Below are 26112 nucleotides of genomic sequence, written 5' to 3' on the forward strand. Positions count from 1 at the left end.
CCGGGGTCCCGCAGAAAGCGATGACTTTATACAGAGAGTCGGCTTCCGATATGAAGGAACGTACAAATGGGTGAATCCTAACAAACTGTGATGAGGTGTGGCGGGATGACGTGCCAGCGGGCCCCCCCAGAACAACAGACTGCAACCATTGGATCCTCCAGGACCAAAAGCACAACTTTCTCCAGTGCTGGCTTCTCTTACACCAATTCTCATACCTTGTGGCAGCTTAGTCTTAAAGAGTTAAAGGGGAATTCTACTTTTATGGGCAGGACTTAGCAACATTTTCTCCCTTGGAACTGATGCCTGAGCTGTGCTCTGGGGAGCCAGGTCCATACATACGAGCTGCGTGCATTGATCTCCATGTAACTATAAAAGTGTGCAGTATAAATATTTAGATGGATTTATCAAGCAGCTAAGCTTGTGAGTGGGGCTGGGTTTAAAGGAGCAAGACCTAAAACCTCACATGACATGCCCCACTTAGTGTTCCCCATTCAGCCATAGCCCAAGGTCAGCGCCAATTCAGTGCAATATGAGGATAGTGTCATAGAAGACAATTATGGGGACAGTTTTGCGTCCATATTACCCGACCTTGCATTAAGTGACACAATTTCACAACATCATAGATTGCTGGCGTAATGTGAATTCTGTCATTATCCCAAAATGAAGTGTTCTCACCCATCTACAGGCTAGGTAATGACTAGCTGAATAGTGGGGGCCCGACCACTGGGACCACCACCAGTAACAGAAATGATATAAGAGGATCGCTTTCAGTGCACATGCTTGGTCTCTGCTCCATTCATTGTCTATAGGACTTTAGAAGCATTGGGCAAGCATGTGCACTGCTGCTCTATGCACCCAGGAGACCCCCACCCCCACCAGTCAGCTAGTAAACCTCTATTCTGTGGAAAGGGAATCATTTTTGATTTTGGGATAACCTCTTCAAAGTGAATTTGTTGGCTGTAATTCAGGTTCCAAACTGCTGACACTGTTAGATCAAGAAGACACATGGTACCCTTCACATATCCGTCTGTACTTCCAGAATATAGAAAAATATTTTTATTTTCTGGTGCAAAGAGGCTTCCCCAAGCTCCTTTAGCCCCCTGGAAGAACTCCCACCCTGTGCCCACATAGTGCAGTTAAGTCATGTTCTTCATGAAATATGGATGATGGGGGGGGGGGGGGGGGTGGGGTGAGGAGACATTACAGCCGTAAGCACTTCAGGAGCTCAGGAACGCCTCTTTGACACCGCACAGGTCTGGAAGCACCAATGGATATATAAAAGGTGCCGTGTGTCTCCATGACCTAACAGCTATCGAACGGTGTCATCAGTTTGGAACTTCACTCACAGCTAACAGATTCACTAAAATCTTACAGTTTGGTGTAGACAGTCCAATGTAATATGACCACATTAATATCGCCATAATAGGCTAGCATGAATATGACCTTACTGACTTTTCAGCTCTGAAAATTGACCTCTATTTGCCTTAAGTGGAGTTCCCCTTTAAGTTTTTGCTTTCAGTTTACATTTCATGGCCCAGTTTCTTCCTGCTTCTCCAAGTAATTCCTGCCGCTATTCTGTACACTGCAGCGCTGTAGATGAGATGGACTGGTATTTAGCTTATATACCGCTAAGCTTTCTCCTGAGGTTAGGCAGACGTATGCCTAAGTGTCATCTGTGTTTGCCTTTATTTTTTTTGATAATTTTGAGATAGTAAATTTGTTCATGCATTTAAGTTAATGCGTTTCTTCTTTTTTTCTTCTTTTAATTGTCCAGTGCTACTTCTCAGCTTATACATCTTGTATATGGGCAGTTTACTATTTTTTAAGACCTAATCCTTCACCCAGTGTTCCTAAAGGCTGTTGAATTGCCACATGGTTCCAAATGGACCATATCTGACCAGCCCTTCTAGTCTACATCACCACCTCCCTGTCATATACACAGATATATATATATATATATGTATCTATTGGGACATTTGGGTAGTATGCGTTTTGATTACAGCATTCTCCCTGTGATGAATGATGCTACAGAAAGAGCAGACAGGGAGTCACCACAGCAGGTGCTGCAACCTCACTGTGCAATAGTCTGCAATGAAATTAGATGTTCTGCAACAGCCTTAGGCTGGGTTCACCCACTGTAAGACAGCGGCTGTTCTGTAAAGATCACCCCAGCCAGTACTGCAGTACCGGCCTGGAATTAATAATAATAATAGTAAATTTGTATACGGGAATTGGAGCCGTACTTTACAGTGTCAACTTTGTGCGGCCGCTATTCAACGCAGGTAAGCAATGCTATATACCATGACATAGTGCTGGTAAAAGTGCACTAAACAGACTTGCACAGTGCTGACCTGGTGAATTAAACAGTACATTACTACAAATGGGATGTGGGGGGGATGAAGGGGTCACATGGGTTTGCATGGTTCTATGAGGCAGAAAGGAAAGAAACAGCAGCATCACAGCAAGTACTGAATTCTAAGCACTGAATAGGGGTTTCCTATACTGTATAACACAGTAGTGGTATGTGGAGGCAGAAGGGGTTATTGATGGACTGGGTTTGCAATATGCTGTATGAGCAGACAGGAAAGAAACAGCTGCAGCACAGCAAGAAAATGGTTACAGCAAGCCATGCTGCTGCCAAGACCAAAGGCAAGCCTTTACTCTGTATAGCCAGTGCAGATTGTCTGGAGGCTTGCAGGTACACAGCCAAGGGTTTCTCAGGCTTATTCAATTCCCCTCTCTCCTACACATACCACATGGTATGTACTCTGTCCTGCTCAGGCTGTTACTAGAGACTTATTTGCCTAGACAACAGGCAGTTAATCACCGATTGCAGGGAAGGGAGACACCTAGTGGCCAAGGCTTTAGAGCAGGAGTCACTTTTAGTAAATGAAGAGATGGTCTTTATACAATGTACTGAAGCGCTTTCCCTTTCATTGCTCTCCGACGCCTGTATTTCCACACCATATGACTTGTCTTGTTAGATAAACCCACAACCTCTCATCAGCCGGAGCAGAACATCATTTCTGTGGCTTTTTTAATCATTTTTACATTGCAAACATCTGCTCGGGGCTTGGATGTAATCCCCTCAGTGCCAATCGGGCTGCTCCCAGTATCCTCCTTGAGGACAGCAAGTTAAGTCTTACAAATTGCCCGTTACCTCTATGAAATGGTTATTGCGTTACAGATACTGCATGCTGGAAGTCATCCAAGACTAGAAATTCTCCACCAGGTTCTGTGCCATATGGTGATGCCAGATGATGGGGAAAGGTCTTAAAGGGACCCATGTTTATTAATAGGTAGCGTTCTTTTTCCGTTTTTCTGTCTGAAATTTGCAGTAAACAAATGCATAAAATAAAATTATTCTTATTTCCATCTGCTCTCATTGAAATGAATTTTTAAAAAATATATGATTATTAAAGGGATCCGCACTTGTTTTTAAAGCAACCAGTGTTAGAAAGTTATACAGATTTGTAGTGCTTTTTAAAAATCTTAAGTTTTCCAATACTTATCAGCTGCTGTATGTCCTGCAGGAAGTTAACTATTCTTTCCAGTCTGACATAGTGCTCTCTGCTGCCACCTCTGTCCATGATGATAACTGTCCAGAGCAGTTGGAAATCCCCACAGAAAACCTCTACTGCCTTGAACAGTGAACAGTGACTGCTGCCAGTCAGCGTTCTCTTTCTTTGCTAACATTGGTTTGAGAAGCATGAAAGTGATGACAGGTTCTACTTAACAGAATAAGAGACAGTCTGGTTGCTAAGGACCAGTTGCTAAGTTGCTTAACAACCTCAGGCTTTTATATAAAGGTTGTCATGCAGCTTGTCCATAGCAACCAGTCTGTCTTAGATTACTCCATAAAGTTGAGCTCTAAAGGGCATAAGAGAGGCATAAAGATATACAGGGTCTCTTCCCTCTTCACATTCCTTGTTCAACATTTACTGCAAATCTTATGCGCCAGCTGTTATCCTCCCATTATACATAGACAGCATCTCACAAGGGATGCCCTATCAACGTATACGAATACATCATCACATAGCGTAGACTAAAATTGTGACCGGTGATGATGGGACAGGTTGTACCCCCATTAAAACAGCAAGAAGATTGATTAATTGAATTATTGTTTTTTTATTATTTTTGTAAGATTATTTTTATTTTTAGAAATTTTACAAGATTATTACAATAAAAATGGCCACTAACCTTACGCCATGTTCTAAGCGGGATAATTGTTCTAAATGCAAAATACATTGTTTTTGTATTCGCAGTCCCACCTGCTGATACTGCTGTTAGGTCAAGGAGACACATGGTACCTTTCATATATCCGTCTGTGCTTCCAGAATGTAGAAATATACTTCAATTCTCTGATCCACAGAGTTAAAGAGGATGTCCACCCAAAATTAACTTGTCCCCTATCCACAGGATAGGGGACAAGTAAAAGATTGCGGGGGTCCTGCCTCCCCTGGCGATCTCCATATTGGGCCCCTGACTTCTTTGTTATCAATACAGCCTCAGGCACAGCATGTGTCCCGCGGCTCTATTCATTCCTATGGAGCCGCTGGAAACAGCTGAGTTGAATACTCAGCTTTCTATGGTGGCTCCATTCATTCTGTATAAAACCACCAGAGAGAGCTGAGTACAGCGTTTGGCTCTTTCTGGTGGCTCCATAAGAATGAATAGAGCCGCAAGTCACGTACCGTACCCACTGCTGTATTCATAACAAAGAAGCCAGGGGCCGATCTGAAGATTTGGGGTGGTACGGAGTACAGATGTTGTACCCCTCGCAAGCTCTTACTTGTCCCCTTGTCCCCTATCTTGTATATAGGGGATAAGTTAGTTTTGGGTGGACAAGCATCCTTAAAGGGGTACTCAATTATTTTCCTGGGACTGGGGAGGAGGTGACTGAGGAAAACAATGTCCACTCACCTCCCCGGTTCCAGCGGCGGGTCCCGCATCGCGGCGCTCTGGTCCCTGGTTCCCAGCCGCTTCCTGGTGTCTGACGCGGGCCCGAGACGTGACGTCTCAGGTCCGCTCAGCCAGCCAGTGATGGATCAGTTTCAAGTCCGCTCAGATCCTGCCTCTGTCACTGACTGGCTGAGCGGACTTGAGACGTATCGTCTCGGGCCCGCGTCACCGACACCAGGAAGCGACCGGGAACTGGAGCACTGCGATGCGGGACCTGCCGCTGGAGCCGGGGAGGTGAGTGGACATCGTTTCCCTCAGCCACCTCCTCCCTGGTCCCAGGAAAAAAAATGCCCCTTTAAGCCCCTAAAATGCTGCAGACCTCGCTTCCCCTCCCTGCCTGATCAACAGTCAATCAGAAAAGCCAAGAAGGGATAGGGATGGGAGGGGGAGCAAAAAGGTATTCAGCTTTGCAGAACTTCAGAGTTTGGGGAATGCCCCTTCATACTTTGCACAGGAGAATACATTTCTATGACATGGAAGCACAGCAGGATATATGACAGGTACCATGTGTCTCCTTGACCTAACAGCTATCTAACAGTATCAGCAATTTGGAAGGTGAATTACCGCTGACAGATTCCATTTAAAGGTGTTTTCTATTCTCTTACCCCAGAAGGAATCTACTAAAGTTTTATGTCAGCTCTATACGATAGTTGACAGAAATCTTTTGCAGTGTTGTGCAAACATGGTGATGGTAATAAAAAAGAGTAAATTGTTACTCAGGGCAACTATTCTTGCTACTTAGTAATGTGCCAGTCGGAATCTTGTTGCTATGAGGGACACCATTGTGTTTTATAGTTGAAATGTAATTGACCTCAATTGAATCATCACTGTTGAGGGACAGATATATAGCTATATATATATATATATATATATATATATATATATATATATACACACACACACACACATTTATAGTGATGAGTATATACCCTGTTCACATATAACATTAAAACCACGTATAGGTATATGGTATGTTAACAGTGGAAGCAATGACAATGATAGCGATAGGACATGCCCGCAGGGCATCGTTCTACGCATATTCATGTCTTCTCTTACAGGGTTGGTCGGATAGTGCGAGATCTCTCTCTTATATGTCTTCAATTCCCCGAGCGAATAACTGAATAAGTCAGTGATGTATCCTGTAATGAGAGAGGAGACACAGAGGTTATAACATAATTCCCTATCTTCTATACCATGTGACATTCTTAATTGTCTACAATCAGATCCGGGTTTTGCCTTTCGTAGAGCCCCTCCACCACACCTCCCTGCAGTTACTCCAGCACATCGGTGAAACATCGGGAAAGATCCTATGAATTCACGTGGAGACCTGGTAAGGTGGGTTCACACTACGTTTTTGCAATCCGTTTTTTTTCATCTGTTTTTTGCAAAAAACGAATGAAAAACGGATAAAAAAAACGGATGCAACTGTGTGCATCGTTTTGATCCGTTTTTCCATTGACGTCCTTTGTAAAAAAAAAAAAATGATTAAAACGGACGCAAAAGTAGTGGCAGCTACGTTTTTGTGTCCGTTAAAAAAAAAAAAAGATCCATTTTGATCCATTTTTTTTACAAAAAGTCGGCCAGAGCCCATGCAAAGCGACTCTAAAGGAGTAAGGGAATGAGCAGAAGGGGAAGGAAGAGAAAAAAGAAAATGGTGAAGCTGAGGGGCTCTCCAAAACCCCAGGGGACAGGTATCCGAGAGATCCTTGAGAGCGGATAGACAGAGCCAAGAGGAGGCCCGAAGAAAGGCCCTGGCTCTGAAGTTGCCTGCCATAGACCATCTTTAAAACAGGAGGGATGGGGCACCATAAAAACGGCCGAAAGATGCTCATGGCATATCCTTAGCATGGGTGCAATTGTGGGATGAGAGCTGAGCCGGCATGACGGGCAGAGGACGGTAACAGAGCTGCATGGACTGCTTGTGGGCCCATAAAAACTTGCTGGGTAAGGGTATGTTCACACTAAGTAAAGCAGGTGGGATTCCGCACGCTCCTCCGCTGGAAGTGACATGGCGGCAGCAGAGGAGCGCGAACTCTCATACACAAGCTATGGCACACTGAGACAGACGGGATTCCACCGCGGAATTACGTCTGGTTAACTCAGTGTGAACATACTCCAAGGAGGAGAGTTGACGGAAGAAAGACAGGGGTATGCTGATCGGTAAGGCTTGGATTAAATAGAGTATTTGGGGAAGCATGTTCATCTTATAGAAGGAGCATTAGCCGAACCAAGAACGTACCCCTGTGCCACCTCCGCAAGGCATCTGTAATCTTTTTAAACAAGTTTTTCTTGAAGAGGTCAGCTGTTTTTGCGGTAAGCTGGACCGTCCATTCATTATCTAATGTGTTGCCAAGATGTCCAAGCATTGAACTTTGTAAATATTCACCAGCCCCATAGAGAATAAATGGAGCGATTGCTAAGCATACACAGTGCGCACATTTAACTGGTCCCACAAAAAACGAGCCCTGTGTCAGCACAGACGAATAACAGATTATGTATTGTTAATAAGTTATGATGAAGTGGTTTAATGTCCTGACCATTCCCTCTAACATCTCACCGAACATCCAGCTGCCGGCAGCACAACATCTCCCCGTCACAGTTCCACGTGCCGCTGGTTGTTTTTTTTTCTCAGTAAATTACGTCGCCAGCTGCTCTCCTGGATGACGTCATTGTCTGATTCTTCTGGAGTAAAACGCAAGGCACGGATACGATGCACCTCCACTTGAGGTAAAGCAAACTTCAAAATAATAAAATCACATGCTTAGTATAACCTAGTGGTTCTTATCTATATGCCTAGATATTCCTATCTGGACAATAATGGTATAAATATATACAGTAGCGGATTATAATAGGTCCTTTTCGGGCAGTAGCCTAGGGCCCTGAGCTCCAGGGGGGCCATGGCTGCCCAAACAGACTTATACTTTTATTGGTGTATTGTCCCTGGATACATTTCTGCCATGATTTGCAAACATTATCTATCCTGTATTATGAACGCCAGGTTAGTGCGGCTATAGTTACAATGGGGGGGGGGCATGCTTGGCGAACAGCCCGGGGCCTATGGTAAAATGTATCCGCCCCTGAATATATACCACATATACCTATAAGATGACCTACAACTATGTCAAGTTTGAGAGCCCCCTCCAGTCTGGTTTTGGCCGTTAGAGATATTCGGGAAGCTGACAATGGCCAAATGGTTATTTAGACAGTAAACCCTACTTCCATAGACTTTAATGGAAATTGTATAAACACAGTTGTGTTACTGGTTCTGTAACTGGGGAATTACAAACGGGATGGGATTGGATATGTCATACAAGACCAAATAGGAAGTGTCTTATGGTGGTTTTACACGGAGCGATAATTCGCCCAATCGCACGATTAATGATTTTGAATGAACAATTTTTTTTTTATAACGATCGGCGTTTACACGGAACGATACATCGTACGGAATATTCGTTTTGCGATCGCTTAAGACTATCTCACACATAGGGGAAATCATTGAAAGAATGTTTACACTGAACAATCTGCGAATTTTTTGCGAACGATCAACGACGATTTGAGAACTTGAAAGATGAAAGATCAAAATGAACGAAATGAACGCTTGATCGTTCGCTGCGTTTACACGTACGATTATCGTTCCAATTCGACCGTTATCGGACGAATTCGAACGATACATCGTTCCGTGTAAAACCACCATTAGAGTCTTATAGAAATGCATAGGGAGAATGACTTCCAGACTGGGAGAGTTAGAGTGCTGATCAAATGTGAATGGGATTGGAAATGAACTCTATCTATCTATCTTATGCGTGTAACCAACATTAGCGGCAAAGATGAAATAATTTTTTTTTTAATTGATCATACTGTATTTTGGTATATGACGTATAGCTACCACTAGGGTGCGCTAACCATCCATATATTCAGCTATGGTAAATGCAGATCCTGTCCATGCAGTAATTTTCCCTATTACACTGATCGATTTTTAACGACTAACGATAAACGATCGCAAAAAAACAATGAACAATCTGCAATTACACTGAACGATTAGTGAAAAAACGCGGAACTTGAGCGAACGAATGTGGAATTACAGCGAACGATTAACGATAATTTTAGGTTCAGATCTAAATAGACGATTAACAACATATGAACGATTTTTCGATCGTTGCCTGCAATTACACAGAACGATTATCGTTTAAATTAGAACGATTTAACAATTTTTCGCACAATAATCGTCCCGTGTAATAGGGCCCTTAGTGGCAGCTGCAGGTAGCCGCTGTCAGAGGAGGCCATTCAGTGCTGGGCCCCCTCCAACAGTGGGGCCCTATAGTGGCTTCAGGTCACATCTCTATTTCAGGCATGCCACTGATTCATGACAGGCATCATGTGACTCCTGACTACTTACCTCCCAACTTTTTGCATGGTCAAAGGAAAACGCTTATGATTTGCTGCTTCAAATATCCATTTTGTTCATTTAATATCTATATACTATTTTTTAATTTATGCACAGCCAGAAAAATGTTCTGACTATAGAAATTTACTCAAATCATGATATTGTATAATCTACAGTACTGACAGGGGTGGCGGAGTACAGTGCTCAGCTATGTATATATATACGCCCTCCCCTCAATGTGTTTGCCTTGTTTTATTGTATGTTTTAACACCTGTTTTCTGTTAATAGAGGCTCAAGCAGTTGGCGGTTGACAAGATGTTATTTCCAGGAGGTGGGAAGGTAGAAGTCCCCGCCGGGATTGGCGGGTGGCACACTCTAGGTGGACACCTCCTTTCTGGTGGTATTTAAGTTAAAAGTAATATAACATATAGTAATAAAGCTGTGGCTGACTTCCACCCACGGCAAGTATATATGCCTCCTGTCTTTATTATTTTTTTGGGTGCGGTTGTTAAAGGGGCCTGTATGGGAAGTAGATGTTTTGCTCCGGCCAGTCCAGTCACAGGTAAGATAAAACAAAGGCCTAGATTTATCAAAGGGTGTAACCATATCCACTGCCGACAGTAACCAATCACAGCCAGGGCCGTTTTAATACATTGGTGGACCCAGTGCACAGCCCTCAAGAGTGGGCCCCCCCTTACCTTTCTGCACATTGTATAATGTACTGAATTTGCCCCCACACTGTATCAAGAGCCCCAGTACATACAGTAGTTACCTTATAACACTATTTCCACCATTCAGTGATTACATATTACATAAAAACTGCACTAAACAAAACAGAAAGATATCACCATTGATACCATTACATAATACCGCCACACCATGACCCCTATCAGTACAAGCCTATAACAGAGTGAAGTTACATCCAGTGACTCACCGGAGGCGTCTTCTCCGATCAGAGTCTGTCACCTTTTCTTTTTCTCTCCATCCAGCCTGGGCCACCTTGAAGTCTTCTCCTGGCTGTGAATCTTCTCTCCAGAATCTGCCAGACAAATATTTTAGGCTCCAACACATACAGTAGTTAGGTCCCTTGTACCCCTATACAGTAGTTACACCCCTCTGTACTCCTACATAGTTACACCCCTCTGTGCCTCCATAGTTTTAAGGTGTCCCTGTAGTATATAGACCCTCATGTGCTCCTCCAGTTATATACAGCCCTCCTGTGCGCTCCCCCATTAGTATATAGCCCCCCTGTGCACTCTCCCCAGTAGTATATAGCCCCCTGTGCTCACCCACAATAGTATATAGCCCCCCTGTGCTCTCCCCCAATAGTATATAGCCCCCCTATGCTCTCCCACAATAGTATATAGCCCCCCTGTGCTCTCCCACAATAGTATATAGCCCCCCTGTGCTCTCCCACAATAGTATATAGCCCCCTGTGCTCTCCCCCAATAGTATATAGCCCCCCTGTGCTCTCCCACAATAGTATATAGCCCCCCTGTGCTCTCCCCCAATAGTATATAGCCCCCCTGTGCTCCCCCTCAATAGTATATAGTCCCCCTGTGCTCTCCATAATATATAGCCCCCTGTGCTCTCCCCCATAGTATATAGACCCCTGTGCTCCCCAATAGTATATAGCTCCCCTGTGCTCCCCAATAGTATATAGCCCCTGTGCTCCCCAATAGTATATAGCTAACCTGTGCTCCCCAATAGTATATAACCCCCTGTGCTCCCCCATAGTATATAGCCCCCTGTGCTCCCCCATAGTATATAGCCCCCTGTTCTCCCCAGTAGTATATAGCCCCCTGTGCTCCCCATAGTATATAGCTCCCCTGTGCTCCCCCATAGTATATAGCTCCCCTGTGCTCCCCCATAGTATATAGCCCCCTGTGCTCCCCCAAAGTATATAGCTCCCCTGTGCTCCCCCATAGTATATAGCTCCCCTGTGCTCCCCAATAGTATATAGCCCCCTGTGCTTCCCAATAGTATATAGCTCCCCTGTGCTCCCCAATAGTATATAGCTCCCCTGTGCTCCCCCATAGTGTATAGCCCCCTGTGCTCCCCCATAGTATATAGCTCCCCTGTGCTCCCCCATAGTATATAGCCCCCTGTGCTCCCCAATAGTATATAGCCCCCGTTCTCCCCCATAGTGTATAGCCCCCTGTGCTCCCCCATAGTATATAGCTCCCCTGTGCTCCCCCATAGTATATAGCCCCCTGTGCTCCCCCATAGTATATAGCCCCCTGTGCTCCCCCATAGTATATAGCCCCCTGTGCTCCCCCAAAGTATATAGCTCCCCTGTGCTCCCCCATAGTATATAGCTCCCCTGTGCTCCCCAATAGTATATAGCTCCCCTGTGCTCCCCCATAGTATATAGCTCCCCTGTGCTCCCCAATAGTATATAGCCCCCCTGTGCTCCCCCATAGTATATAGCCCCCCTGTGCTCCCCAATAGTATATAGCTCCCCTGTGCTCCCCCATAGTATATAGCCCCCTGTGCTCCCCCATAGTATATAGCTCCCCTGTGCTCCCCCATAGTATATAGCCCCCTGTGCTCCCCCATAGTATATAGCCCCCCTGTGCTCCCCAATAGTATATAGCCCCCGTTCTCCCCCATAGTATATAGCCCCCTGTTCTCCCCCATAGTATATAGCTCCCCTGTGCTCCCCCATAGTATATAGCCCCCCTGTGCTCCCCAATAGTATATAGCCCCCGTTCTCCCCCATAGTATATAGCCCCCTGTTCTCCCCCATAGTATATAGCCCCCTGTGCCCCCCCATAGTATATAGCTCCCCCTGCTATATAACATTGAAAAAAACAAACACTTTTACTCACCTGGGTCCACGCGTTCCTCTTCTCTTCCCTCTTGTGGCCGCACTTCCTGCAGTCACAAGAGGCTGCACTCCCCTTACCCTCGCGCCGACGCTCTAGTGACGTCGGGCGCTAGAGGGAGAGCGCGGCCTCTTGTGACCGCAGGAAGTGCGGCCACAAGAGGGACTGACAGGGAGGGAGCCAATGGCTCTCTCTCTGTCAGTGTCGCTGCTGCTGCAGCGCTGAAGCGCCGCAGCAGCAGCGGACGGGGGCAGCGGCGGACGGGGGGGCCCTGCAGGGGGCGCCATGGAGGGGTAAGTAGATTACCCATCCATGGCGCTCCCCCATGACAGGCTGGTGGCCGGAGCCCTGTGCGACCGCATTGGTCGCACATAGCAACGGCCGGCCTGCTCGGGGGGGGCCCCTTTAACCAGTGGGCCCGGTGCACGTGCACCATGTGCCCTCTGGTTAAAGCGGCCCTGATCACAGCTCAGCTTTAATTTTACCAGAGTTGAAAGCTGAGCTGTGATTGGTTGCTGTGGGCAGTTTACACCAGTGGATATGTTACACGCCCTTTGATAAATCTCCCCTAAAGTGCAATGCTGCACTTACTGGACGAGCAGTTGGCTTTCGTGCTTCTTGACCTCCATGCCATGAACCTGACCATCTTACACCTTACAATAGGGAATTGTAGCACATAAAACTGTAAGGAATTCTGGACATCTAAGTAATCTTACTAGCAAACCAATGAAGATCCCTTTACAGCAGAGTTTATATTTATCTCTTTAACTCTTTTAATTTTATCCCTCTAAGTGCGTGAATTTAGCGTCTGACTGATGTTATTTGCAGCAACATCACACCAAGGCACTACATACATAGGAGTGCACCAGGGTCATGGACTATCCTAGACGTGTGGACCCTCATTGACAAAGAAATAACAAGAAATGTGCCCTGGCTCCCGCTATTGCCCCTGACTAGACCTTAGTCAGCTACAACTTACTGTATAAAGATAGGTTACTGGGTTATAACCCCATCTAGCTATAGAGAGTAATATAACTGTAACCCTACATTATTATACTGGTTACTAGGTCATGAGGCGAGGCTGTGGTGTCCTCCCTATCATCCATAGTTATCAGGGTAATGACAAGAGATACGATATGTTAGATTCCATAGATTCTTATCCTCAGGCTTCAGTCTGCCTTACCTGGTCCTTTTTCTTTTTTTTGTTCCATATAAGATATTTTAGGACATGCCGGGCACAGCAGTGCCGCACAAGGATAAAGTCGGCGGTGCCATCTGCCAGGTGGGCGGATGGGGAGAGGCCTTCTTTGGTGCTGGGACATGCACAGGACATAACAGTAATATTAAGGGCCATGAAGGATCCAGTAAACTCTGTCCACGTCAGGTTTTCTGTAAGAAAGAGAGGTCATATTATTCATAGACCTTACCTAATATATCAATACATTCCCTTCCCCGCCTCCTTATTGATCTGCAACTCCTACTCTCCTCTCTATAGACTTCTACGGGCAGCATGTAACTGATCCTTCATTAAAATATCCTTCTGAAGATTGATTTTCACAGTTTGATGAATTTTGGAGGCAGGGGGGAGAGGATCCTTGTATCGTTTGCGCATCCCTGGAAACTGACAGCATCGATATGTATATATCCACGCTGTCAGTTTCTAGATCACAAGGAGTGTATACTTACCATCTGCACATCTTGTCATCCGACACCTGTCCACAGGCAGTATCATCAGGCCCCGCCTCATCCAGCTGTCAATCATCCTGGAGGAGGCAGGGCCTGCAGATATAGCTGGTAGCCAAATCACAGGCAGCGTGGATGGTAAGTATACACTGCTTATGTTCGGGAAACTGACAGCATGGATATACATATCTGTGCTGTCAGATTCCCTTTATCGTTATCGGCCACACATAACCCTGTTTACACAGGAAGATGTACGTCCAATGATGATAACTTTTAAAGACTGCTCAAATGACCCGATCAGCCGCGAATAAGGTGTTTTCCCCGTCCTCAGCTGATGGCTGTCACTTTAAAATGGGCCGATAATTGGCTGTAGGAGTAGGCCCTTGTAAAAGGCCCTTTACATTTTTCTCCAATTAGATGTATTTTTGCAATTTTTTTTTTTTTTTTTCAAAAATAGTGATCATTTTATATTTAAGTAGGACCTGTGGTCAACCAAAAAATTAGATTATAACTAGCATTAGAAAAAGATTACTGCTTTCTTTCACAAACAGCACCACACCCCTCTTCAGGTTGCGTGTGGTATTACAATACCACACACAAACTGATGACAGGTGTAGTGCTGTTACTCGTACAAAGCAGCAGTGTTTTTGTAATCCTAGATAACCCCTTTAAGGATATTAAGCTGTGGAGAAGACTCATGTAATCACCTATATAAGGGTACTATTACGCAGAACGATAATCGTCCGAATCGGCCTGATTCGGCCGATTATTGCTCCATGTAATAAATACAACGCTCAGCCGATGACATCGATTATCGGCTGATCGTTGATATAGGTTCTGACCTATTTTTGTCGGGCGCCGACCGCGCACCGCTACGTGTGATAGCGGTGCGTGGCCGGCGACTGACGATATACATTACCTATCCACGTTCCAGGGCTGCTCCTGCGGTCTTCTTCTCCGGGTCCCGCTCGCTCTAGCTTCAGAGCGGCCTGTTAGCTGACTGGCTGAGCGGACTGTCAACTGACAGGCCACTCTGAAGCTAGAGCGTGCGGGACCTGTGGAGAAGCGGACTGCAGCAGCAGCCCTGGAACGTGGATAAGTAATGTATATAGTTTAAACAAGGGCAGCAAGGAGATCAGTAACGATGTCCATGCAGCCCTTGTTAAATGATTATCGGGCCGTGTAATAGGCCCAGTAAACGAGCGACGATCTAGCAGATCGCTGCTCGTTTACAGGTATTATCGGGCCCCCATCGGCCTGTGTAATACCACCCTAAGGGCACTATTCCACCGGACGATTATCATTCAGATTATCGTTAAATCGTTCGAATCTAAACGATAATCGTTTGGTTGAAATGCAGTTAATGATTAACGACTGAACGAGAAATCGTTGATCGCTTTATAAGACCTGGACCTATTTTTATCGTTGCTCGTTCGCAAAACATTCGCAAATCGTTCGCATTGAATAAGACATTGTTCGGTCATTAGCAGTAGAAACGAACACAATAGCGAAGAAATAGCGAAGAAAAAACGATCACAAATATGATCATAAGTAACGATTATCGTTCCATGGAAATAAGTGAACGTTTTCAGGTCTTTCGCAATAGCGGTCGTTTGAGATCGTTAATCGTTAACGATTATGCGAACGATAATCATCCGGTGGAATAGGGCCCTAAGTCTTAAATTGAGTACAGAGGATGGATGTCCCTGTCCACACACAGTGACTCATAGGTTTCTTTTACAGTACTGTGAAAAAGGGACTGCTAAATGAGAAAGTTAAAAATAAAATAAAAAATAGAAGTGTTAATAGATATAGATATTCCCATCGCAGCTAATATAATTATACTTGTAGGACTCAGTTTTAATAGTTTTGCAAATACAGTTATTTAGCAAACATGTCTCCTCCCATTGCTGACAACTCGGTTATGTAACCGACCACCACTTTGCTGTAAGCAGTGGTCTGATTGGTGACGATAATAAAGATGTATTAAGATTTAGGGTAAATAAACTGTACAATATATATAAATATGCAGGGGCGGTCTTGGCATTTCCGGGGCCCCAAGCGAAGTTATGTCTGGGCCCCCCCCCCTCGACACGCGTTCCAAAACAATAGACCGCTGTGTATTGCCCCCAGTAGTATATACCCCTTGTGTGCTACCGCCAGTAATATATACTCCTTGTGTGCTGCCCCCAATAGTATATACTTCTTGTGTCCTGCCCCCAGTAGTATATACCCCTTGTTTGCTTCCCCCAGTAGTATATAGACCCCTGTGTGTTCCCCCAGTTATATATAGCCCCCTTGTATGCTCCCCCAGAAGTATATAGACCTCCTGTGTGCTCCGCCACTAGTATATAGGCCCCCTGTGTGCTCCCTCAGGGGTATTTAGCCCCCCTGTGTGCTCCCCCACTTGGATATAGACCTCCTGTGTGCTCCCCCACTTGGATATAGACCCCTGTGTGCTCCTCCAGTAGTATATAAACCCCCTGTGTGGTTCCCCCAGTAGTATATAATCCCCCTGTGTGCCCCACCAGTATTATATAGACCCCTTGTGTGCTGCCCCAGTAGTATACAGACCCCTGTGTGCTCCCCCAGTTATATATAGACCACCTGTGTGCCTCACAAGTAGTATATAGACCCCCTGTATGTTCCCCCAGTAGTATATAGACCCCCTGTGTGCCCCACCAGTAGTATATAGACCCCTGTGTGCTCCTACAGTAGTATCTAGCCCCCCTGTGTGCTCCCCCACTTGGATATAGACCTCCTGTGTGCTCTCCAAGTTGTATATAGACCCCATTCTGCTGCCCCAAGTAGTATATAGACCCCCTGTGTGCTGCCCCCAGTAGTATATAGACCCCTCTGTGAAGCCCCAGTAGTCTATAGCCCCCTGTGTGCTCCCCCTGTTATATAGCCCCCCTGTGTGCTCCCCCCATTTATATAGACCCCCGATGTGCGCTCCCCCAGTTAAACAGACCCCTGTGTGCTCCCCCTCCCATATAGTATATAACACAATAAAACAAACACTTATACTCACCTGGGTCCGGGCGTCTCCTCTTCTCTTCACTCTTGTGGCCGCAGGAAGGGTTTTCCCTGCGATAACAAGAGGCCGCATTCCCCTTGTCCTGGCGCCGATGCTCCAGTGATGTCACTGGAGCGCCGGCACCACAAGGACAAAGCTGCCACTTGTGACCGCAGGGAAAACCCTTCCTGCGGCCACAAGAGTGACTGACAGGAAGGGAGCCAATGTTTCCCGCCCTGTCAGTGCCGCTGCATGTAACTATGAGCGCTCATTACGAGTGCTCATAGTTACAGTTCAGATGGCAGCAGCGAGCGAGGCAGCGGCCCTGTCCAGCAGGGTGTGGGGGCCCCCCTGGATGTTGGGGGCCCCAAACGATCGCTTGGGGTGCTTGGTGCCAAAGACCGCCACTGTAAATATGTATACTATAGCTATATATACACCAGCCAGACCACTGCTTTTAGAGCAGAGTGGTGGTTCGAAACCTAAACAACAAGCTGTTGGCAAAAGTAAGGAAAGAGCAGTATATCAGGAGAAGAAGACAAGTTTGCTAAATGACTGTATATGCAAAGATATCTAACTTAACAAGTCCTACAAGTACAACCATATTAGCTGAGGTGGGAATACCCCTTTATTGGCATTGGTTGGATGTTTGGGGCCGTTGTCCTGCTCCCTGATAGGAGACGTCTTACTTTGCAGTATTTTATCTACACCTACCTAAATCTTTTCTATTTACATACTAAATAAACCCTACATATATAAGTCGTATAATATAGTAACCTGCTTTACCCATCATATCTCTGTAGGTCAGCTTCCATTACGTAATCTCTGGCGTAATTTGCTCGGGTTGTCCCTAAAAGATAATAAAAGGAGGTGGAGGTGGATAGAAAGTACAGACAAAAGGTTCAAGCTAAATTAGAGAAACTTTTTTTGTTTTCCCTAAGAACATCCGCAGTGTCCTGGTACCCAAATCCCAGCTAATTATATGTTGTCGTGTGGCTAAGGAATATGTTACTAAATATTATGAACTGTGGTTATTGTAACTTGTATATACTGTATGTGACATTGCTAAAATTGTATGTGCTGAGGTATATTGGAAGTGATAGGGTTAAAATTGTGTATTTGCTGCACACAGTGGTCACATGTGAAAGAAGAAAAGATGCTGGTCACATGACACTCACTCAGACAGCTTCAATGTAAAGTGAGTGGTGAAGGAGGAGTGTCCCAGTTTTCACGTCTTTCCGGGTTGAGAGGAATGAGTTAATCCATCCAAAGTTTGAAAGAAAAATAAATCCTTTTCCATCCAAAGTTTGAAAGAAACAATAAGACTTTTTCTCATGGAACTTTCACTGAACTTGTTCAAGGATATACAGCTGGTCTCGAGATTATGGAACTCTCCTATGTGACTGAACCTGTTCCCAGCAGATAATAAATGTTATTCTATAATTCTCATAAGCAGATAACAAATGTTTTTTAGCATCCTTATGTATGTATCAACATCCTTATGTAAACAATTTATCTGTCAAAATATATCTGTAGTTATTAGTTTTTTGAAGTTGATGACGTATATAGTGTATGACTTTGCATTTTACATTCATATCCATTGGTTTTTTTCTGTATAAACAAAGGTGGGTTCTCAGAGATAGTTGGAACATTGCTTACCTTGGAAAACTTCTGATATGACACTAGAAAGAATGTTTTGTCTCAAGAACTATTTCCCTCAGAGACATGTTTATCAGTGTTCAAGGACATTCTCAGAGGAAAGTTGCCTGTCTGTTACAGTGGGAATAATGTGAAAGTATCATTGCACAGAATGTGTTGTTCTAACCTTTTTGAATAATAATAATGGATACTAATATAGATGCTATTGCGCATGACTGAATATCTAAATCACTAGCACCGCCTCATCTATGTCTTATTAGCATTTGTTACCACCCTATATTTTATCTGTCTATAAAATGTGATCACCATAATAAAACTGGGCCCATTTACACCAGACTTGTTTGCAAGATACGTTGTCTGTGTCTTCATTCTAAGTGCATGGTGTGGGAGAGGGGATCCGGACCCATTCTCCAACTTAATTAGGAGACAGCCAACAACAGTAGGCCTTCTTTGGGAAGGCACCTCGACATTATTGGCGCCCGAACAGGGACACGCCCATTACATCGGGAGATCGGATGACCTGCACTGCTGTACCAGGGGAGAGAGAGGTGAACAAGGAGACCACAAAACCTGGCCAGGTAAGAGTAAAAATTTGTTTGCTCTTTTCTGTGCTCTCCTCCTTCACATCTTTTCTCACCTACCTCTGCAGAGTAAGTTATCAAAGTGAACTCACGATAGGCGTGTCAATTTGAACTTTGTTCTCCTCTTGTTGGCTGTTCTATGTCTGTTTGTCCTAACCTGTGAGGGTTAGTATATAGTAGGCGAAGAATTGCTCATTCAGGCTAAAACTGTTACCCAGAGCCCGGCCGTGGTTGTCACAGGTCCTCATAGACACGGAGCGTTGTGCGGTGGGAACAGTGCCAGTGCTAAAACCACTTTGGAATGAGCCTAGTAGCCTAACTATACAAGGACGCTGGACAGTGGTCTGGTTGTTTCCAAGGGAAAGATCTGTGATATGCCTATTACTGTCCTCTGTATACTTGGGGTAACTTGTTTTGCAATCTACATAGCAGCAAGAGTGTATTTCAACATAAGAGAAGGAAGCCCTGAACTGTGGAATATTCTAAGTCCCAGCTTTTGGTAGTGATCCGTGGTCATAAGTGTACAGGACACAAGAAAGGAAATCATCAGTTGATTATTCTGGGTGCCTCCTGTCATAAGTGTACAGGACACAAGAAAGGAAATCATCAGTTGATTATTCTGGGTGCCTCCTGTTATACGATCACGAAGTAATATAAAATGGGACACACAGAATCAAAAGGGGTTTCTGCAACCCACACAGAATCAAAAGGGGTTTCTGCAACCCACATAGTGACCTGCCGATATGGCAAAGAACAAGCAAAAAGGGCAAAAGCAATGTTGAAATATTTTAACATCCAACACGATGCTGTTTTTAACCCCAATACTTGGACTAAAGTCCAAGAAACAAGGGGAGGATTAATAATTGATAATGGGTGGACATGTCATGTGCCGGTGACCAGCAATATCTAGATAAGACAGAATATTGTAGTGTGTGTGGCAGACCCAAGCCACATCATTATGTTACACCATTGTACCCAGTTTATATCTGTATACAAACCCCAGATCCTGCGAAAAGCCAACCTACCTCCAATGGTGGCGTATAGACCCTTTGTTCTGCAGGAATCTTCCCTTTGGTCGGCTGTTGAAGTAGTTACTTTGATTTAAAGTGCCCCTTACCTGATAGTAAGACCAATGCCTTTTGTGGAGGTGGCAGCCTAACCTCAAATAGTGTACATTGCCATGTAAGTGTCTAAGTACAAAGCCACGTACTCAGACAAGGAGAACAGTCCAGCTCATTGCTAGATACAGTACTGAGAGAGCTGAATAGGTTAATTAATGCTGCGTAGTGAAGCAGCATACAAAGTACATAATGTGTGTTATTTGTTATGTTTTGTACAAGGCCATCAACCAGCTCTGAGGGCTGCAGATCACATGCAAGCAGCATTAGGAAAAAAAAAAGAATCAGAGCTGTTAGTGTAATGTAATGTACGCTCCTACATTATATACTGTCGTATTTCAGCCAGTCTTACTAAGCTGGTGTTCCGCTTTGGAAGTATGTTACGTGTTACAAAATGTTGATCATTTTCTGTTGTCCCGACCGTGGAACATTTGCTTATTTAGCTACGCCACTTTTTTGTAATCAGCCCTCAAAGATGGCGACTGAAAGCCAACCACTCCCACATATCATATAATTGTGACGTCTCAAAACCATGCCCTAAGCCAACACCCCTATATCCGGTTATCTAGTCCGGTGGCCATTTTAACTCCTGGCATTTCTGTCCTCCGCCCATACTGCTTAGTGTCACTGAGGGGGCGGGCACAGGATTCTCCGATAGAGTCTAACAACTGTTTTGCACATTTATTAATGAATATTATTACCTGATGGAGAAGAAAGTTAGACAAAGGTATATTGTAAGCAGATTTTCTTTAAGTGTGTGTCCCCAACGTATGATATTTCTAAGGAGTAGTAACTTACTACTGTAATATATATTTCTATGTAACTTTATTTAACAAGTGTTTTTATATATATATATATATATATATATATATATATATATATATATATATATATGTGTACACATCTATCCTAATAAGTATGTGTGCCACTGTCCAAGGTTACAGTCTGGTGCATAAGAGCACAGCGCTGATATCTTCTGTAACTTCAAGGATGTTAAAAAAGAAAAAAAAAAAAAAAAACTTCCAAGAAGTTTTAACTCTTGTATCTAATGATTTCACTGCTCAAGGTTAGAAGTGAGGTACAGAGCGTTCTGTTTACTGATAAGAGCAGCGGATTGAAGGAATATTCATCTCAGCTGATTTATTTACTTTTTTTAATCAAAAGAAGGTTAATATGGGACAAGTGTACAATGTTTAATTGTTTTTTTTAATGTCTTTATTTTTAGGGTTATGGCAGACTAGCTCATGAATATATATGTATTGTTTTATCCCTAGTAAAGCCAAACCCATATCCATGGCTCCAGTCTGCACTCCTTATGCCCCCCAATATATATAGCAGCCCATTTTGATGGAGTAGCCAATTTTGATATTTTAAATTGTGAAAGATGAAAATGTAATTGAAAGCCCAAATATTAATGAAAGTTTAAAAGTTTTCATTGTAGATTATCTCAGACTTTTCAAGATGGATGACACAAGACGCAAGGATATATGTTACCGCCATGCAGAGTGACGTTCCACTGCAGAAACCGCTCCTGCCATAAGCTGGAGGTGAGGACAATCACTAAGACATGTAGGATGGTTGAAGGTAACTGTGCAGATGTCTATATGAAGCCCACTATTATGGGTTAATTGGCAAATTAGAGATTTGTTTGGTCCCTGGGCTTACCAAAAGCACTTGAAAAAAAGCTGCCATAGAGTGGCTGACGCAACGTTCACGCAGACAAACCCTGATGCCAAAAAGGGTGATGGATGAAGCTGGTGATGCTGTGGTTTCTGTGCTCTTCCCAAGGTAACAGCGTACAAAGCGTACAAGGGAATGGGGAGATGTTTCCAGTCTCTTCCTGAGGTAACCGTACATAGTGTACAGGTGGAGGAGGAGATGTGGATCTGTTTGTTTTTAAGTCTTTTCCAGAAACAATCAGCAACAAGCTGTGAGACCAGCGGATGGAGAGGAGGTACAGGGTAAAGATGGCAGTCAGACAGTAAGTAAGTAACTGTGTTTGCCGCCTGCCTTGTATCCCACTGTAAGTTGTCTGACAAAACCAGCAGAAGGAAGCCATGTGTAATGTGGTGTAGTATCCTCACATTGGGCGGCCCAGGGGACAACAAATATAGCAGAGAGGGTTGTGTACGGCTGTATTGTCTACACCTGCCATAACCTACTGTAAGTAACACGGTAAAGTGCCTGTCTGCATAGTCTGTCATCTTCCTGCCTGTTTCAGGGAATGTAAGTGGACGTCATCCACCTGCCACAGGTGGCCTATATAGGTATGTCCTTGTCTGTACTGGTGTCTTCTTTTCAGGTCAAGCCAAAACTATAGGAGACGACAAAGCCAATGTCTGAGGTGATACTAGTGGCCTTAAAAGAAGCGATATAACTGAGGCCAAGAGTCCAAGTGTCTGTAAAGAGGCCTGTCAGTCAAAAGATTGGTTTAAGGATAAAGGATCCATACCAATGCTACTATTACAAAAAGGATCATATGATATATTATTCTAAAAAGGCTTTGAAACCTTAGGTGATGTATCATTTACACTTTGCTTTTATTTCTATGGTGGTTATTTTATGTGTAATATGTGATGATCTCAGTGAAACAAGAGACAATTCAGTAGGATCCAAATATTATATCGGTAATAAGCGCCAAGTTACTTCATATTATTGGTGTATGTATTATACTATATGATTATGTACAGGAAGAGATGTGACCATGCGACCAGTCATTAGTCCTGTGTGATCTAATCATAAAGACGTTTTCTAGGTACAAAATAAAGTAAAAAGACTAAAAAGAAGTGGAAATTTTGAGAATCCCGTACTGAAGATTGTGAATTCACTATCTGGTTATTATAAGTGAATCTAGTGGTTACATAGTAGGTCACATTGTGGAGATTTTATTGCATTTACCTGTTGTGCTGTTTTTAATTTATGTGTCAATCAACTTTTTATTTTAATTTTGCCATGAGATAAGATTTGCTCACATCTAAACTTTCCTTTTTCAGAAACTTTTTAAAGTCCTTGTTATAGAGTCACATCTGTTATATACAGTGATAAGACAATAAGGTTTGGTTATTTTGATAAAATCCGGAGAGGTATTTGTCATATATATATGTTATTTTGGGTATTGATAATAAGCTTTTATTTGTTTTGTTGTAACTAAGCTGTATATTTATGTATACTGTACAGACTCACCCATTGTTTAGTATTTTCTTTCGGTTATTGCAGACCTACCTATCTCATCTGCTGTAAGTTTGTTCCGCCATCTATAACTCTCAACAAATTTTTTAGTACTTTATTTCTGTATCTTATGGTGATGCAAACTTGGGACAAATTAGTTGGAGCCACAGACTATTTAGATGATCAGATATTTGACATACTGGATATACTTAACACCTCAGTAGCAGTACAGAGGCAACTTATGGTAGTTACTAACCAGCACACTGTGGTGCTTGATTTTCTGACTGCTGCTCAAGGGGGGATGTGTCAGGTAGTTGGCCCTACATGTTGTCATTATGTAAATGATCAGGGAATAGTGCAAATCACAGCAGGACTGGATAAAATTGCACAACTAAGGAAAAAACATGATGAGATGATTCTGTCAGACCAGGATAAATGGTGGTCAGGGGCATTAGCTAGCTTAAATCCTGCAAATTGGTTCAATGGTATGGGAGGATGGTTCATGGGAATACTACAAACAGTTTTTCAGATCATGTTGTTTCTTTTATTGGTCTATTGTGTAATCAAAGGATTATGCTGTTGTTGTCAGCAAGTTACAAAGACTAAATCTTATACTCTATAAGTAATGATGTTTGTTTCTTTTCCTTCTAGATTGGCGTTATGATGAGGAAATTTCTTGGAGGAGGATATGCCCATGTGGCTCTAGGTGATGGTGTTGGACCCAGAAGCATCCGCACCCTGACAACCCTCGCCGGTCAGAGAGTGTTTAGGGTGCATACTGGGATTTAATCCTGTCCAGGACCCAGATTTCTTCATCATCGCCAAAAAGGGGGGACACTGAGAGGAATGAGTTAATCCATCCAAAGTTTGAAAGAAAAATAAATCCTTTTCCATCCAAAGTTTGAAAGAAACAATAAGACTTTTTCTCATGGAACTTTCACTGAACTTGTTCAAGGATATACAGCTGGTCTCGAGATTATGGAACTCTCCTATGTGACTGAACCTGTTCCCAGCAGATAATAAATGTTATTCTATAATTCTCATAAGCAGATAACAAATGTTTTTTAGCATCCTTATGTATGTATCAACATCCTTATGTAAACAATTTATCTGTCAAAATATATCTGTAGTTATTAGTTTTTTGAAGTTGATGACGTATATAGTGTATGACTTTGCATTTTACATTCATATCCATTGGTTTTTTTCTGTATAAACAAAGGTGGGTTCTCAGAGATAGTTGGAACATTGCTTACCTTGGAAAACTTCTGATATGACACTAGAAAGAATGTTTTGTCTCAAGAACTATTTCCCTCAGAGACATGTTTATCAGTGTTCAAGGACATTCTCAGAGGAAAGTTGCCTGTCTGTTACAGTGGGAATAATGTGAAAGTATCATTGCACAGAATGTATTGTTTTAACCTTTTTGAATAATAATAATGGATACTAATATAGATGCTATTGCGCATGACTGAATATCTAAATCACTAGCACCGCCTCATCTATGTCTTATTAGCATTTGTTACCACCCTATATTTTATCTGTCTATAAAATGTGATCACCATAATAAAACTGGGCCCATTTACACCAGACTTGTTTGCAAGATACGTTGTCTGTGTCTTCATTCTAAGTGCATGGTGTGGGAGAGGGGATCCGGACCCATTCTCCAACTTAATTAGGAGACAGCCAACAACAGTAGGCCTTCTTTGGGAAGGCACCTCGACAGGGTAAAAATGAATCCATTGAACTCTAATCTAACCCCCTGGTAATGGTCAGAGTAGGTACTGACTCTCTCAGTACGTTGCAAACAGATAAAGAGTCAAGAGCACTCCCTTACAACCCTATAGGATTAAACAGGCCAATAAAATCAACATAACAGCATTGACTGGGTGGTTATCCTATTTGTCCCTCCATAGCACATACAGGCTACCCGTCAAATATGATAATGGGAGACACACAGAAAGTATATAAAAGACCAATGGACAGAGCATTAGTATCTGAGATATAGGACTTCTTTCCATAGATTATTATGTTGGATGTAAGGGCAGCATTATATAAAGTGGTAAAGTGCCAGAGTACCTCTTTAAGGTTGACAACCCAGGGGCCAAATAAAAGGAAGAGCAGAGGGGGCCATACCTATTGGAAGAGCCTGGACTGATGACAACAAGGAGGATCCAAGCTCAGATGGGGAAGAACAAGAGAGCTTGTGGTAACCATCTCTTCTGTGAATTTGAGGTGAAGGTTGGTGTCGGAGTTTTTTTAATGGTTACTTTTTGTACAGAAAAACATGGTCAACCGGATCCTCTTCAATCTTTTTTTTTCCTCAAAAAAATTGCAATAAAACGGATACAAATCCCCAGTATAAGGTCCTACTTGAAATTTAGATTCTTCTCTGTGTATGTATAGGTGGATTGTGCTTGACACATTGACCTGAGAGTTTTATATGTATGTTTTATACATGATTTTCTTGCTCTCTCTCTCTTTTTTTTGTCTGACAGCTGTAGATCTTTTGGAAGGATCTACCATTGACATTATGTTGAGGATGAGAAGAAGTCTGTTCACTCTATTGGGCATCCATGAACAAGACTTATAGAGGGAGATTTATCAAACATGGTGTAAAGTGAAACTGGCTCAGTTGCCCCTAGCAACCAATCAGATTCCACTTTTCATTTTCCAAAGAGTCTGTGAGGAATGAAAGATGGAATCTGATTGGTTG

General features: G+C 43.4%; 1 protein-coding gene, 1 long non-coding RNA gene and 1 pseudogene across 5 annotated transcripts in view; 2 read left to right on the plus strand and 1 right to left on the minus strand.

The window, feature by feature from the left end:
- Positions 1 to 3375, plus strand: part of G6PD (glucose-6-phosphate dehydrogenase) — a 31138-nt gene extending 27763 nt beyond the window's left edge. For all 4 annotated transcript variants that reach the window (XM_069986537.1, XM_069986538.1, XM_069986540.1 and 1 more), the window contains exon 13: positions 1 to 3375. In XM_069986537.1, the coding sequence (XP_069842638.1) occupies positions 1 to 91 (91 nt within the window). In that variant the 3' untranslated portion in view covers positions 92 to 3375.
- On the minus strand, positions 1204 to 25611 carry LOC138802841 (ceramide kinase-like; annotated as a pseudogene).
- On the plus strand, positions 18084 to 24999 carry LOC138802843 (uncharacterized). Its single transcript, XR_011364817.1, has 2 exons — positions 18084 to 22746; positions 24051 to 24999. It is a non-coding gene; the product is annotated as an uncharacterized lncRNA (long non-coding RNA).
- Positions 25612 to 26112: the final 501 nt, after the last annotated feature.

Source organism: Dendropsophus ebraccatus, chromosome 10 (assembly GCF_027789765.1).
Source record: "Dendropsophus ebraccatus isolate aDenEbr1 chromosome 10, aDenEbr1.pat, whole genome shotgun sequence".
NCBI classification, from domain to species: domain Eukaryota; kingdom Metazoa; phylum Chordata; class Amphibia; order Anura; family Hylidae; genus Dendropsophus; species Dendropsophus ebraccatus.